The sequence below is a fragment of the Chelonia mydas genome, chromosome 6, assembly GCF_015237465.2.
Source record: "Chelonia mydas isolate rCheMyd1 chromosome 6, rCheMyd1.pri.v2, whole genome shotgun sequence".
NCBI classification, from domain to species: domain Eukaryota; kingdom Metazoa; phylum Chordata; order Testudines; family Cheloniidae; genus Chelonia; species Chelonia mydas.
In genome coordinates this window covers 39,683,279-39,697,782 of record NC_051246.2, presented here as the reverse complement: position 1 = coordinate 39,697,782, position 14,504 = coordinate 39,683,279, and the positions used below count along the sequence as shown (strand labels likewise).

At 42.5% G+C, this 14,504-nt stretch overlaps 1 protein-coding gene across 7 annotated transcripts in view; it reads right to left on the bottom strand.

Annotated features, from left to right (window-relative positions):
- Positions 1–234: 234 nt before the first annotated feature.
- LOC102934016 (alpha-1,3-mannosyl-glycoprotein 4-beta-N-acetylglucosaminyltransferase C-like) overlaps positions 235–14,504 on the bottom strand; it is a 29,834-nt gene continuing 15,564 nt past the window's right edge. For 3 of the 7 annotated variants that reach the window (XM_043548903.1, XM_043548904.1, XM_027821184.3), the window contains 3 exons: positions 7,596–7,777; positions 4,060–4,207; positions 235–1,581 (listed from right to left, as the gene is read on the bottom strand). In XM_043548903.1, the coding sequence (XP_043404838.1) occupies positions 437–1,581; positions 4,060–4,207; positions 7,596–7,763 (1,461 nt within the window). In that variant the 5' untranslated portion in view covers positions 7,764–7,777 and the 3' untranslated portion in view covers positions 235–436. The remainder of the gene's footprint in view (positions 1,582–4,059; positions 4,208–7,595; positions 7,778–14,504) is intronic. The other 4 variants (XM_043548905.1, XM_043548906.1, XM_043548902.1 and 1 more) reach the window with 3 other exon arrangements.

The following is a 14,504-nucleotide window of genomic DNA, read 5'->3' as shown; positions in this document are numbered from 1 at the left end:
GAGAAGCTCTCCTACCAACATAGCACTGTCTACACCAGTGCTTAGGTTGGTGTAATTTATGTCGCTCAGGTGGGTGGCTTTTTCACACCCCTGAGCGACATAAGATACACCGCAGTAAGTGCTAGTGTAAACATAGCCTAAGTGTTCATGACCACCACATAGGTGATGAATCCTACTTAAAGAGTGGGCATACAAGTTCTGTTACCAATGACCTTTCATAGACACAACTGCATTGTGGGAGAAAAAATTTAATGTATTGTATTAGAGTTTTATTTTGCTTATTTCAACTAGAAATGCCTCCCAAGTCATTTGTTTTTCATTAACCAATAACAAAGTTGCTTTTGTTACATAGTGAGTAGTACAAGGTGATGTGTAATATGGATTTCCTTCCCATTTTTAAACAGAAGGGGCAAAACAGAACCTGAGTTTTAACCCATTAACCCTTTTTGACCCAAATATTTATTTTCCTTATTATCAGCCATTCCTTTTGTGTGACAGTTACCTGTATTCGAAGGCAGTGAATCTGCTCCTCCATAACTTGACCAAAGTTGTCCAATTCAAATTTTCCATTGCGAAAATCTCCTGCTCTTCTGAAGATCTTGCATGTTGCATTATCATTTTCCTTTATTTTCACTGTGCCCAGTTCCACGTAACCAGAATACAGAATGTCCCGGTTGTATTCAGCTGATCCTGTATAAATCTGAAGCTTCTGGAGAATTATTGGTGTTTCAAAAACAATGGTAAAGGAGCTCCCTGTTGTTACATTCCTTCCCCAAAAGACACCTTTGCCAGGTGGACAAACTTCCTCAGGCACATAATCATCAAACACTGGTATGTCTGTGTAACAGGAGACAGCAGGGAAGTCTCCAAAATCTCCAAAATCTTCTTGGAACTCTGGATCTTTGAATATAATTTCCATAGTGTGAAAAGATGAAATTCTGCCAATGTGCTGAAAAAGAGAAGGTCTGAAGGTAATGATTTCTTTCTGAGCTTTGGATTGGTGGAAAAGTTCTAAGAGCCAGTCACAGGGCATTATGTCATAGAACAGCAACAGGAATCTTGCCAGTTTGGGAAGATCTTCATTGTGATAGAGTTTCCCTATATAGCCCAATGTGGAAAAGGCTACTGTGGTCCAGGGTTCCATCCGTTCACGTATGAATTGTTGTATAATGGAAAGGAAACCATTGGCACAAACCACATCATCTTCCAACATCAGATAATAATGTGAGAGGCTGGCACAAAAATTAACTAAAAAAGCATAGTCCACATTCTGTTTTGATCTGTGCCGGACGCTTTCATCTTTATCCCAGAAGTTCTTTTGCAGACCTTGTAAAGAAGGATAACTGGCTAGAGAGCTGCATATAACAAGAAGAGTTCCTTCATCAATATATGAACTAAATCCATCTTTAATCTCCTTGGCTGTTTGCTTATTTAGAGTAGAATCATTGTTTGCTAGATAGACAACTAAGACTATCCCTTTTAACTCCTCTGGGCTGGACTGACTAAAAATGGACTCAATTGTTCTCATTAGATAGTATTTATTCTTCCGGTGGATGGAGGAAATCCCAATTGACAAATATCCTACAAAAGGTAAAAACAGAAATAATTTATATGATCTCTTTTTTTCCTTCTATGAACTGTTCCTACTCTGGTGAACTAGAGGCAGAGTCATGTGAAATTATAGTTTTGCTGGTTTGGGCCTGTGTTTTCCCATAGTAGTTCCAATTGCTCAGTGAAATATGCAGGGCCAAATTAAAGAATTTTAGGGCCCTGTGCACTATGGAAATTTCCCCCCCACACACACACACCTTCCTTAAACTAGCTAGAGCATGTGATATACAGTCTGTAAATATGAGAACATCTCCATTTATTAATTATTTGTGTAACTGCATAAAATGTAATCAGTGAGCTGAGCATTGTGCTAAGACTCTAGTGATTATAAATGTAAATGTGTATATCTAGAGCGAGAGATACAGACAGATATACATCTGAGAATCAGGGAGAAAGTACCCTGTATCACAATCATTTCCCGCTTACACTGATTGATTTCAGTGTAAGACCCTAGATTCAGTGCCTAGTCTAGGAGTGGAAATTTGCAGCTCAGGGCACATGCATACAAGTTTGAACTCAGTTCCCTGGTACTAAAATGAATGCCTGTGCCAGCCAAGTACAAATAACATGGTAGAGCAGTGAAATTTGGTTGCTTCCTTTTACTGTCGACCAAAATGTAGCCTTCAGAACCCCAGGTCACCATAGGATTTAGCATTGTTTTTTTCACTGTATTGGACATCAGGAATAACAACTTATCCAACTTTCACCTTTCACAGATCTGCCACCAGGACTTTATCTTATCTGGAGATTTTGAGAATTATTCTAAACCATCAGGGAAAGTTCAGACAAGACTTTTTAAAAAATCTAATGTGAAATATGTTTAATATTAATATACCTAGAATATTTAGTTTACATATGCATGCCAATTTGATGCTTTAAAAAATCTAATACCCACACTCTCTTCTTTTGTTCTGGGAAATGTTTGCTAAGTAGGCTACATGCTTGGGTGTCTTTATGAAATGTGACTTACAAGTGAACTTGACCATGTCCAGCTGGCTCTCCAGCTATGGGGGGGGGGAGGGTTCCTGCCAAAAGCAGAACTTGCTGGAGACCGTAAAAATCAGAAAAGAGCCAGTACATTAGTACAGTGGATACCTAAGCCAGAGATGCCTTGCTACCTTTTGAAAAACAGGCAGGACTAAGAGAGGAACTTTACCAGCTCCAAAGGAAAAGGGGCACGGAGTCTCAGTTGGCTATGGACACAAGTTTGATCTGAATCAGTACAAATAGGGGACTGTCTCTGAGGCACTGGGTGATTGGGCAGGTAAGTGAGCTGAAAAGAAAGCTGATTCTTTTCCCCCTGGGAAGAAGGGTAGGCTTCGTGGCCAGCCACCAGTACTCCAAAGAGGACACTGTGGCTCTGATGGCTCATGACACTAGCAAGGAGGAAGAACAAGTCAAGGATGAGCTGAACCACAAAAAGTGACCTGAGAAACCTGACCCCTCCCAGAAGCCCTCCTCCTCTTACACCATGGCCATCTGGTAGGAGTGTTGAGAAGAGGCCCAGCTGCCTAGGATGCCAAACCTGAGCAGTGCTGTGACCCCATGTGCCAGGCTGCAATGCCACTCACTTAAATTTTGCCTACATCTCCAGGGGCACTAGGGCCAAACCTGGTCAGGGTCCAAATAAGGCTGCCACCTCCAAGAGGCAGAAAAACTGGCCATTGCCCCAGCCCACCACTAGCCTGACCCCCTGGTGCATGAGCCCCTACACCCTGCTCTTTCCCAGCCTCAGTCCAGGGAGTGCTCCAACCATCCCCTCCCAGGAGTTCCTGCCATGTGGAGCTGCTTGCAAGATCAGCACCTTACTCTTGATTGTTCCAACATGCACTTACATGCAGTGGTACTGGATATCCATATGTACATTGTTTACTGGTAGTTTTAGGTGAAAAAGAGGAAAGTAACAAACATGGTGTACATGACACCCATTAAAAGATTAATTTCAGAAGCTGCTAGGAAGAATAGGCCAAATTCTGCTCTGATTTATAGGGGAAACTCCAGAACTTACATTATGTTTTTCCTCAGGGATGAAAAACCAATGTTTCATTGGTCTGATATCATAGTGGCCCTGATTCAGTAAGATACTAAGCACATTCCTAACTTTAAGACTGTGAGTAGTCCCATTGAAATAAGTGAGATTACTCACATATTTAAAATGAAGCATGTGGTTAAGTACCTTGAATTGGGGCCAGTATTATTATGTTGCTATAGTGCTGGAGAGATTTGGTGGGCAGAGTTTCTTTGGACCAAAACAGAGATGGAATTCTCCCTCTTTTGTGGCTCGTGATGTTTCAGGGAAACCTGGGTGATTTCACCTCTCAGATCTCTTACTTTTTAAGGTCATTTGTTATTTTGATAATTTGCTTGCACCGCATGTTAATACTTTTGTTCTGAATATAACTGCAAGGGACTGGGCTGACCAGAGTCCATCTTGCAATCAACACTCACTTTTTTTAGTAGGACGAGAGCCTAAGAGATATTCATATGGAATCGGTAAAGGGTCTATCACACTTCCTTTTACAGTAAAATTTTGATTTTGTGGCATCTCACAAACAGGAGCCTCCAAGCCAGCCGTCGCCGCCTCTCCAGCTGTGGCCTTAAAAACAAAACACTGTTACTTTATAATATGTGAGACTGTTGCAAGCTACAGCATACAATATATACAGTATTGTTCCTATACATTGGTCTGTTTTATACCTCTCAATCTGCCAATGCTCCAATACGTGAAGGACATTATTATTACTATTTATGTATTTTTGTATTATAGCAAGGTACAGCAGTGGGAACCAGGGCACAGAAAAGTGCTGTTAGAATCCTTTTCCTCACAGATATTTATAGAGAGGGAATAATACGCATTAGCAAAAGCTTTATGCTCTCTATGATGAGAGGTTTTTTTTCTTCTTTAAATTAAATGCAACTTCTCAAAAATCCCTAGCAGAATTCTTAACTTAGAGAACAAGTATCCCAGAATTCCAGGGTAATTAACAAATACAATATTAGCAAGTTAAGCCTCACAAACTCCTCTGTGATGTATCTATTATTAGACCTGTTTTGCCTATAAGTAAACTGAGGGTCCAGAGAAGTTACATGACCTGTGCTAGGGCGGTGGTTATCAACCTGAGGTCCAGGGCCCCCAGGACCCAAGCAGGTTTCAGGGGGTCTGCCAAGCAGGACCAGCATTAGACTCACTTGAGGCTCAGGGCAGAAAGCCGAAGCCCCACCGCATGGGGTTGAAGCCCCACCTGATGATGAAGCCGAGGCCTGAGTAATGTAGCTTTGTGGGGGCTCCTGTGGTGTGGGGCCCCTGGAAATTGCCCTGCTTGCTATTCCCTAATGCCGCCCTGCCTTTTAAATGCAAAAAACCAGTTATTGTGCACAGCTGGGCCATGGAGTTTTTATAGCATAGGGGGCGGGGGGGAGGGGGGTTAGAAAGAAAACAGTTGAGAACCCCTGTGCTAGAGTGCATAGGGAGCCGTGACAGAACTGGGAATAAAACCCAGGAGACCTGTCTTCCAAACCTCTGCTGTAACTACTAGCAAAGACTACTCTGCACATGTAGACCAAATTTTCATTCAGAGTTTTTGCTGCTTTATACACTGTAATCTCATATCCAATTTGCTGTCCACAGTCACCCCTACGGCTGTGCATTACTGCTTTTCAGGTTTCTCTCCACTGAACACCTGTGTTTTGGATTATTTTTCCTCAAGTGCATTAACTCACTTCTCCAAGATGACTCTCATTTTGGGGCAGGACATAAAACTTGCCAATGGACTCAGATAGTTAAATAAAATTTATAGGTAGCTCACCTCAGTATTTATATTATTTCCTATTGTGGATACAGGGAAATACAAGGAAATTATGCAGATACTGAGTACCAGTCATTTATATTTATTTTAGGTAAAATCCCACAAGATTGTCAACAACACAACAGTATATTCTTTCCTTTTACCAACCCTTTAACATTCTTTGGATTATTTCTCGCCCTGTAGCAACACTGCTGAATTTAATATATCTAGGAAGTTTAACAATTTGCTGTTTATTCTCTCTTTCAGGTTATCAACAAGAAGTTAAATAAGACAGGGCATGACCTGTCCCAGCAGCACTCCATTAAACGCTCTCCCCGACTCCAATACGTTGCTGCCTATCATTAGCCTTTGTTTTCAGAACTTTTGTGACTTTCCATCCCATATGATAGTGTTTATATCCAAGCCAATTTGAATTAATAAGGAGTAAGATTATGAAAGCAACTATGCTTTAATAAACTCCAAATGGATTATATCTATCTTGTTCGCATCACCCAGAATTTCACAATTCTGTTGAAATAAATGTGGGTTTGTCTGACAAGATTTGTTTTTTATAACTTCACGTTGTTTATTGCTCATGGTTCCATTCTCCTATAGGTGTTTTGTGAGTTTTGGCTCTTGATAGTAGTTCTGTTATTTCACTAGTGCTTAATGTTAAACTTACTAGCTAAGAGTTGCCAGGTTCCCTCATCTTTCTGCATTTGAAGACCAATACCACGTTTGCTTTTTTTCCTCCTCAGCACCCACTGCAACTCTGAACATTTTCTCACTGAACAGTGTCACTGTGTCAGCCATAACACAGTGCACTATTTCACCCTGGTCTACGGGTGTGTGCTACAGGGTGTATAGACCACATACTGGTGAGGAGGGTGCCAGACAGGTCCTGGGGACAGGGCTATCCCCACTCCTCCAGACCTGTCAGTCATGTATGATTGGGAGGGGGCCTTTAAAAGGGAGGAAAATGAAGTAATCTGGGGGAAAGGAGCAGGAGACTGCTGGAGGGTCTTCTGGAGCCACAGAAGGAACTTCCAGCTGGGAGCCCTTCATCTCAGCCCTATGGAAAGTGCAACAAACTCCCAGGGTAAACCAGAAAGACTTAAGATCTGCAAATGGCCAGGGCCCCTTGCAAATTGTAAAGAGCTGGGGCCTGACTGAACTGAAGACACCCAGTATAAATAACTGGGTGTGGTCAGGTTCCCTCACCATCTGGGCAAGAAGACTCAGGGGACTCTTTTATAGTGTGTACAAACCTGATCTTTCGGCACAGTTTTGACTTAGAAAGTTTCATATTTGGAGTGTGGACCTGAATGCAAACCCCTCTTTAACATACCCATGGCCCTACCAGCACCTCTGATTCTGTGACAGATTAGAGTTGGCACTCTGATAGGTGTCTGTTGGTAGTGAACACTGCACAGTCAAACAGAAACAAGGTCAGATTAACCGTGAAACACAAGCAAGACAAGGTGGGGTGGGGTGGAAAGGACTGCTGTTATCCCATCAACTCGCAGGCAATCAAAGAACTTTAATTACTTAATAGTATTTAGCACTCATATAGTGCTTTTCATCTTCAAAGCGCTTTGCAGACATTAGCTAACTAATCCTCATTACTAGTAAGTAACCTAATTTTTCCTCTATTCCCCACTCTTCCACAGACACACAGACACTCTCATGCACAGATAAGCTCCCAAGACACTGCAAAGCATCAGGACTGGAGGATCCAAAATATATGAACCATGGTTTTGCAGACCTGATCAGCCTAAACAAACGTCAGACTTTTTTTTTTTAAATTCAAGGAATAATGGCGACAAAAGTCAGCCTGAGTTCTGTTATGACAAATTTCAAGGAGAGGACTCTACTTGGTCAGTACTGCCAAGGCTCTCTTCCCTATAGTGGAAAGGGCCTTTTTCAGCATGAGTATTGCAAATCACTACTGCCATTAAAGATCTGCATATTTTTTTAACTGCTGAAAAATGTTTGCATCATTGGAAAACTTACAATGCAGTGTCTTGTCAAAGATTCAGAATTTTTCATTAAATAGATTTATATGCATTTTTTTTTCTGAAATAGCTGTTCAGAGCCTCCTCCCCTTTTAGGAGATTTTATCAACTCATTGTATATATTCCACCAAAACAAATAACCTTATTCTAAATTAATTTGGGCCTCATTCCTTTCGTTACCTACATGAAATGACGTTAATCCAGGCTTTCCCATTTTTAAGCAGTTACACTCTTCTTTGTTCTGGCTCCAAATAATGGCAAACAATGTGATGAAAAGCACTAAGAGAAAAAAAAATCTCGGAAAGATTCTCCAATACCAAGCTAGAACCTTTGGTAAATTCCGGGTTTTCATTGTCGCTTTTCCTCCTTTTAATAAAAACAATGTATCAGATAGGTAAGAAACCAAAATCTAGAACACAGTGGGATAGTATGTACTGAATAATATTATTCAGTGTATGCCTATATATTTTAGTACACAACATATATTTGATCACGCTGGATACATTCTGCTCTTGAAAGCAGAAACATATGAAATTCCAATTTTTTCCTCTTTGTACACAAAGCTATTACCTTTAACACAGCTAGATTTTGAAAATAAATTAAGGACCCAGTCCTGCTCTCACATATGTGACTGCAATTCCACGGAAGTCAATGGGTCATATTCAAATCTGGGGTTAGCAGGTGCCACTCCATTGAATCCACCAGGGCTGAATTTGTACCTTTGCACATAGGTGTGGATTGTCCTCTCTGATTCTGAGCTCAGATGACCTTAGATCTGTCAGTTCACTAGGACTGGGGCATGGAAGGGAAAGAGATGTAGATTTGTATCATTGTTCCTCCCACTGGGGCTCTGTGGAAGATCCTTTATAATAGTGGCTCTCAACCTTTCCAGACTACTGTACCCCTTTCAAGAGTCTGATTTGTCTTGTGTACCCCCAAGTTTCACCTCACTTAAAAACTACTTGCTTACAAAAAATCAGACATAAAAATACAAAAGTGTCATAGAACAGTATTACTGAAAAATTGCTTACTTTCTCATTTTTACCATATAAATCAATTGGAATACAAATATTGTACTTACGTTTCAGTGTATAGTGTCTGGAGCAGTATAAATAAATCATTGTCTGTATGAAATTTTAGTTTGTACTGACTTTGCTAGTGCTTTTTATGTAGCCTGTTGTAAAACTAGGCAAATATCTAGATGAGTTGCTGTACCCCCTGGAAGACCTCTGCGTACCCCCAGGGGTCCATGTACCCCGGGTTGAGAACCACTACTTCACAAGAATACAATTAGACTGTGCACCAATAGATTCCAGGGACATATGAGAGAGAAATGCTACTCACAGAGATAACTCCTTGCATTTAACAGACAGCACTGTCTGAGAACACTACTGAACCTTTCCACATCAGTTCTCATAGCGAATCTTTTTCTCTACTGCAATAGCCCTGATCTTGGGGAATGAGGTGTATGATTTTTCAGTGCTTGGGACTGGCAATACTGGAAAAGTCAATAAGGAGTTGGTCTGATTGAAAAATTTTTGTCAAAACTGTTTTTCAATAGAAAATTGCGGGGGTGACAAAACAAAACTTTGTATGAAAAGTGCCTACTTGTGAAAATTTTTTATTTTTCATCACAAAAACAAACATCCAAAAACTGAAATACCCCATCAGAAATGGTCTGCCACCAGACCTTATTGGTTTTTGAAGTTCATTTTCCTCACAACCCCATTCTTTTCTATGGGCTGGTCTCCTCAGCCAAATTATAGCTCCCATAATGCACCACAGCCAGGCACTCCTATGATGCAATTGACTGCCTTCAGAATGAGGTGAGACTGCGGCACATCATGGGAAATGTAATCCAACCAGGTAGCCCAACCTATAGATGAGAATCAGAGCATGAGGCACCCAATATTCCATGAGGCACTATAATGGCATGTCCTGACCAAGTTATTTCAGTTCTTGACTTTTCGCTGTAAAATCAAAAAAATTTCCTTGGAAAAATTTAACATATTTATGCTTTTTCTCCCCATATTTCAATATTTTCCAGTCAGCACTACCTAAAACCCCTCTGAAAAATCCCAGCCTTATGTCCTGTTTGCACTATATGGGGAGAGGTCAGAAATCCACTGGGAGCACATAGTCTCCTGAATGTGAACTACCAGGGGCAAGTTACAGTCAGTGCCCTGAAGAGTGGTAGGCCACATTTAACTCTGGGTCAGGGTCCCCTGCAGCTGGCAATATGTTGCTCTAGTGTTTTATCAGCCTCTGCCTAACACACTGGATTGGCACTGGGACACATTTGTCACTTAGTCCCTCAGGACAGCAATGCCCAGACTAACGCTTTGCGGGCTGTGAAGTTAATCCTCTTGTTAAAAAAGCCAACATGGGCCAGGGGGTGGCTTTTCCACCTGAACGGGCTCCAGCCATGAGTACAGTCCCTGGGCTTTACTATTAGCCCTTAGGGCTAGTGCCGCTAGCCAGCTGCAAGGGCGGTGGGCACTGCCTGGGGAGCTGTAGCAGTCTGTGCCCTCTCTCCCCACATGCTGGGAGCTGCTCGGGGAGGCATTGTGCCTCCTGAGGAATAATGGCCCCCTGCACCACCTCCAAGGCAGGGTTGTGGCGGCAGCAGCTTCAGTCGCTCCCTCATCTCCCTTTATCCTCGTCCCAGCTGTAGGTTTGAAGGCCCACATGGGGAAACAGCATCAGCAGGCGCTTACTGGGCTGTCCAGGTTCCAACACCAGCAGGACACTCTAGAGGTGACTCAGGCAGCCAGAACGGCAGGACTAGGAAGGCACAGCGCAGTGGTTAGGCGCAGTCCATTTTCCTGAAGCAGCTTCCTTCAAGGTGCCGTGGCATGGAGGCTCCCAGCCGACAACATGGCTCTCCCCCAGACTGGCTGCCTCCCAACTGCCACGGAACCTCCCACCCCTGAGCCTGGACATGGCTTCCTGACACACATCCTGCTAGCCTCCTCTGCTAGGTGCCTCTCACACCGTCACCGCTCTGCCTCTGTCCCTCCCTTTCTCAGTTTCCTCCCATGACTTGCTCCCGAGTCTCATCTGCTGACAGACACGTCAGGTTTTCATGGGAAAAGATTTCTCCTCCCCCTGAAAGATATCCAGCCTGCTAAAGACCCGGCCTTCTCAATGCACCTTCCTTTTCCACTCAGAGCTGCCAGACTCCTACCTTCTCCTACCTTCTCGTTCAATAGGGGACCCAGGATACAGGGAGAGAGCCAGTTGACATATTCTGACAGAACCCAGGAGTAGGGGAAGCCTGCTGGTTGCATGAACAATATGGTGCTAATGGCCTCTGGGCGGCTACCCCCTCCCTAGAAGATGGGGAGCCTGTCACTTTCAGTAAGAGACATTGCTTGTGGAAAGGGGTTTCCAGCCTCTGACTTTGTTGGACTGGGGGATGCTTTCTCACTGAAGAGGAGACTGATGGAAAGATATTAATGGCTTGGAGTTTAACCAGGAAGAACTCAGTGGTTTGGGCTGAGTTTGCAGATTGGTTCAAACCTGAAAAGGAGAATGGAACATCGGGGGCAAGGACCAATGCAAATCAAAGCAAAACCAAAGAAATGTTGAATGACCCAAAACTGCTGAGCTTCGCAAAAGTCCTGTGCTCCTGCCACTAACCATTACAGCATAGCACAGTGATAAAGAGGAGGGACACATACACCATGCTTGACTGCCCCAACAGCTGGCTTTTGGAAGCATTTCTTTATATGGCAGATCTCTCGATAAACAGAAGTCACAGTAATATCCAGTGACTCCCAGGCATCATTACACCACAGTATATGTAGCTTGTAAACCTGTTCACTGTGCCAATATATTATGCCCTCTGTTTCATACCATTAGCTTGCACTGCTGCAGAAAAACACACTGCTATCACACCTGTTAACCAAAAATTCCTAATTACAAAAGCTTTACAATCACAACTAATTAGGGCTTTACATTGCCAATGGACTGTGCAACCATTAACTAATTAATCCTTCCAGCACCCCTGTGAGATAGGCAAGAGTTATTTCCATTTTAGAAATAGGGACATTGCAGTAGGCTGTAATCTGTCCAAGGCACACAGTGTAACCACAGCATGCTGGGATTACAAACTGGGGTTATCCTCACGGTTCCCTACCCCTCTGCCCATTTGCGCAAGGGCTAGGAGCCATTTACCTATGAAGCTCCAATCCAGCAAAACACATAAGCATGTGAGAATCAATGGGATTTAAGCACATGCTTCAGTGCTTTGCTTAATGGGGGCCTGAATGTACAGTAGCCAGCTCAGCCCCAGCATCAGACATGACTGAACATATTACCAAGCAGAGCTGGCTTTAGGGTTTTTTGGTAAACCAGCCTTCCCCAACATAACTGAGTCCCCATGCACCATGATCACAACACTCTGGGCAAGGCTGACCTGAGGAGTTTGAAGAAGATTAGCAAGGTGATTGTTTGGGCCATCCCTCACACTTAGCCAGCTTGTTTTACATTAATAGCATGTGTACTTGGGTGTGAGGAATGATCGCTGCTCACCCATTCACAAGGCTCCTGCTGCAGCTGCTTATTCATTTCAGCCCTAGCACTCTATTCACAATACTTTCTATTTTCAGCACAGAGAAAAGAGCTAGAAACTTTCTTCTTTATAACTACAACAACAACAACGCTAAGATCAACTGTGCTTTCAAGGACACATATTAGATCAACGCTCCCGCTCATCAGTGTCAGCAATAAGGTTTTATGCAGGGTTTTTCAGATCATCTACTATATCAGAAATATATTGGGAAGAAGACGGGTGGAAACTTCATGGTTTCTGGGTTTTGACTGAAGCGTCTCCAAAGCATTTCCAGAGGGTGACAGCTAATAAACCAAACTTTGATTCTAAATGCACAAGTTTACCACACAGCTCCTGCTGAGTTCAGCCTCTAGAATTTGGCATCACTGCCTGTGGCTCCCCAGGATTTCGACAGATGTAACACGTTGATTTAATGCTTAAAAAGGAACCCTGCTGTGGCTACCCCAGCTTGTTCCAGAGATTTAGGCGTTAGGCAGTAACATACAAACAATTTTGTCTTATAAACAACATCCACTGTTTGGGAAATTGGGATTAAAATCAAAAAGTCTTCATGACTTTTGGCATCCCCTCCATCCTCCATCTGGAGACCATTTTCCCTCTCTCTCTAGACTCTTCCCTTTTTGTTTGTGCTTGTCTCGCTTCTTATCTTCTGTAACATTTTCCCTATAACTTCATCTCTTAATCTTTGTCTTTTGAAAACTCTTAGCTTTGCATTGTGTTTTCTAAATATACACTCACCTTGGCAGAATTCTTGCTGCATTCTGTGGAGTAAACTAGCTGGTGAAACGTAGACTCCACTTGAAATTAATAGACACTGTTTATGGCCCCAATCCTATAATGTGCTTTGTGCAGAGAGACTAGGACCTACAGTAAGATCATTTCAGGATTAGGGCCTATGATCTTGTTTGTATGTTTGTGGGTCCCACACTTCCAAGGCCCACTCAGTTTGCCTGCATTAGGGGAGGAGGCTGAATCATAAAAGCTGGTAAAAATCTCTGGAAATATTTCAGCTAGCTAAAAGTAAATAGATTTGCCAAGCTCTCACTGTTTGCTTTCTACAGCTCTTGGAAGCACATGCACACCCTCAATTGCAGGAATAACTAACTCTCCTTGCAGCTGTCTCTAAAACTGGGTTATTAGCATGATTTTTACTCAGACATCCCAAACTTTAATTTCATCCAGCTTCTTAGCTGCTTTTCCTTTGCATCCTGCAGTCTCTGCCACACTTTAGTTTTTCCTGCTACCAAGTCCAACCACTTTGTACGTTCATTATCCCTAGTAATACATAAAAACTGATTTCTCCTCTGTTTTTTCATTTCTCAGCTCCTCGTCAGGTTTCAAGGAAGGTTCAGAGCAGGGGTTCTCAAACTGGGGGTCGGGATCCCTCAGGGGGTCGTGAGGTTATTATGAGGGGGTCACGAGCTGTAGGCTTCCACCCCAAACCCCGCTTTGCTTCCAGCATTTATAATGGTGTTAAATATATTAAAAAGTGTTTTTAATTCATAAGGGGGGGTCGCACTCAGAAGCTTACTAGGTGAAAGTGGTCACCAGTACAAAAGTTTGAGAATCACTAGTTTAGAGGATCAAAATGTAGGCCTAAATTTTCAGAAGTGACTAGTGATTTTGGGCAGCCAACTTAAGACACCTTGAAGAGACCTGGTTTTCATAGAGTGCTGAGCACCAATCCTTTCAAACTCAGGCCCACTTAAGGTGTTTCAAGCTGACCTAGGGTTGCCAATTTTAGTTGGGCATATTCATCACATTACAATATTTAATTAAAAATTAATCTTTAATTCCTGGAGACTCCAGGACAAGCCTAGAGGGTTGGCAACTCTAAAATGACTACCCAATAATTGCCCCCGCACCCCCCCGCCAACTCTTCAAAAACTTTGGCTATCACCACTATTTTAGTTTCTTTGTTGGATGTTAAATTTGATTTGTCTTTAACGACAGAAATGGTGTGTCATCTCCCTCTCTTTCCAACGTTAATTAATACTAATGCTGGATCAAAACAAGAACTTTGTCCTTTACTCTTCATAGTATATGAAGTATATGGCATGCAGAAGTATTTTATGTTAAACAAATTTGTAATGCTTCGAGATGCTGCACAGGAAATGCATCTGCAGAGATTAGATATACATTTTTGAAGGGTGATTTTTAAAAGTTAGGGAAATATTTTGGGGCAGTGAAGACTGAGCAATACTAGATGGAGATAAATGATTCTTCAGTTTTGGTTTGTCCATATCATCTATAGTTTATGAATTAGAAGACCAAGCTTTGGGTTCTGATGTAGTTATTGTTAGTAATAATTGTATTGCAATAGTGCCCTGAGGGCCAAGTCAGGTTGGTGGCTCATTTGTGCTATGTGCTGTACAGACACACAGGCACAGTCTATGGTAGAATCATAGAATCATCAAACCGGAAGGGACCTCGAGAGGTCATCAAGTCCAGTACCCTGCACTCAAGGCAGGACTAAGTATTATCTAGACCATCCCTGACAGGTGTTTGTCTAACCTG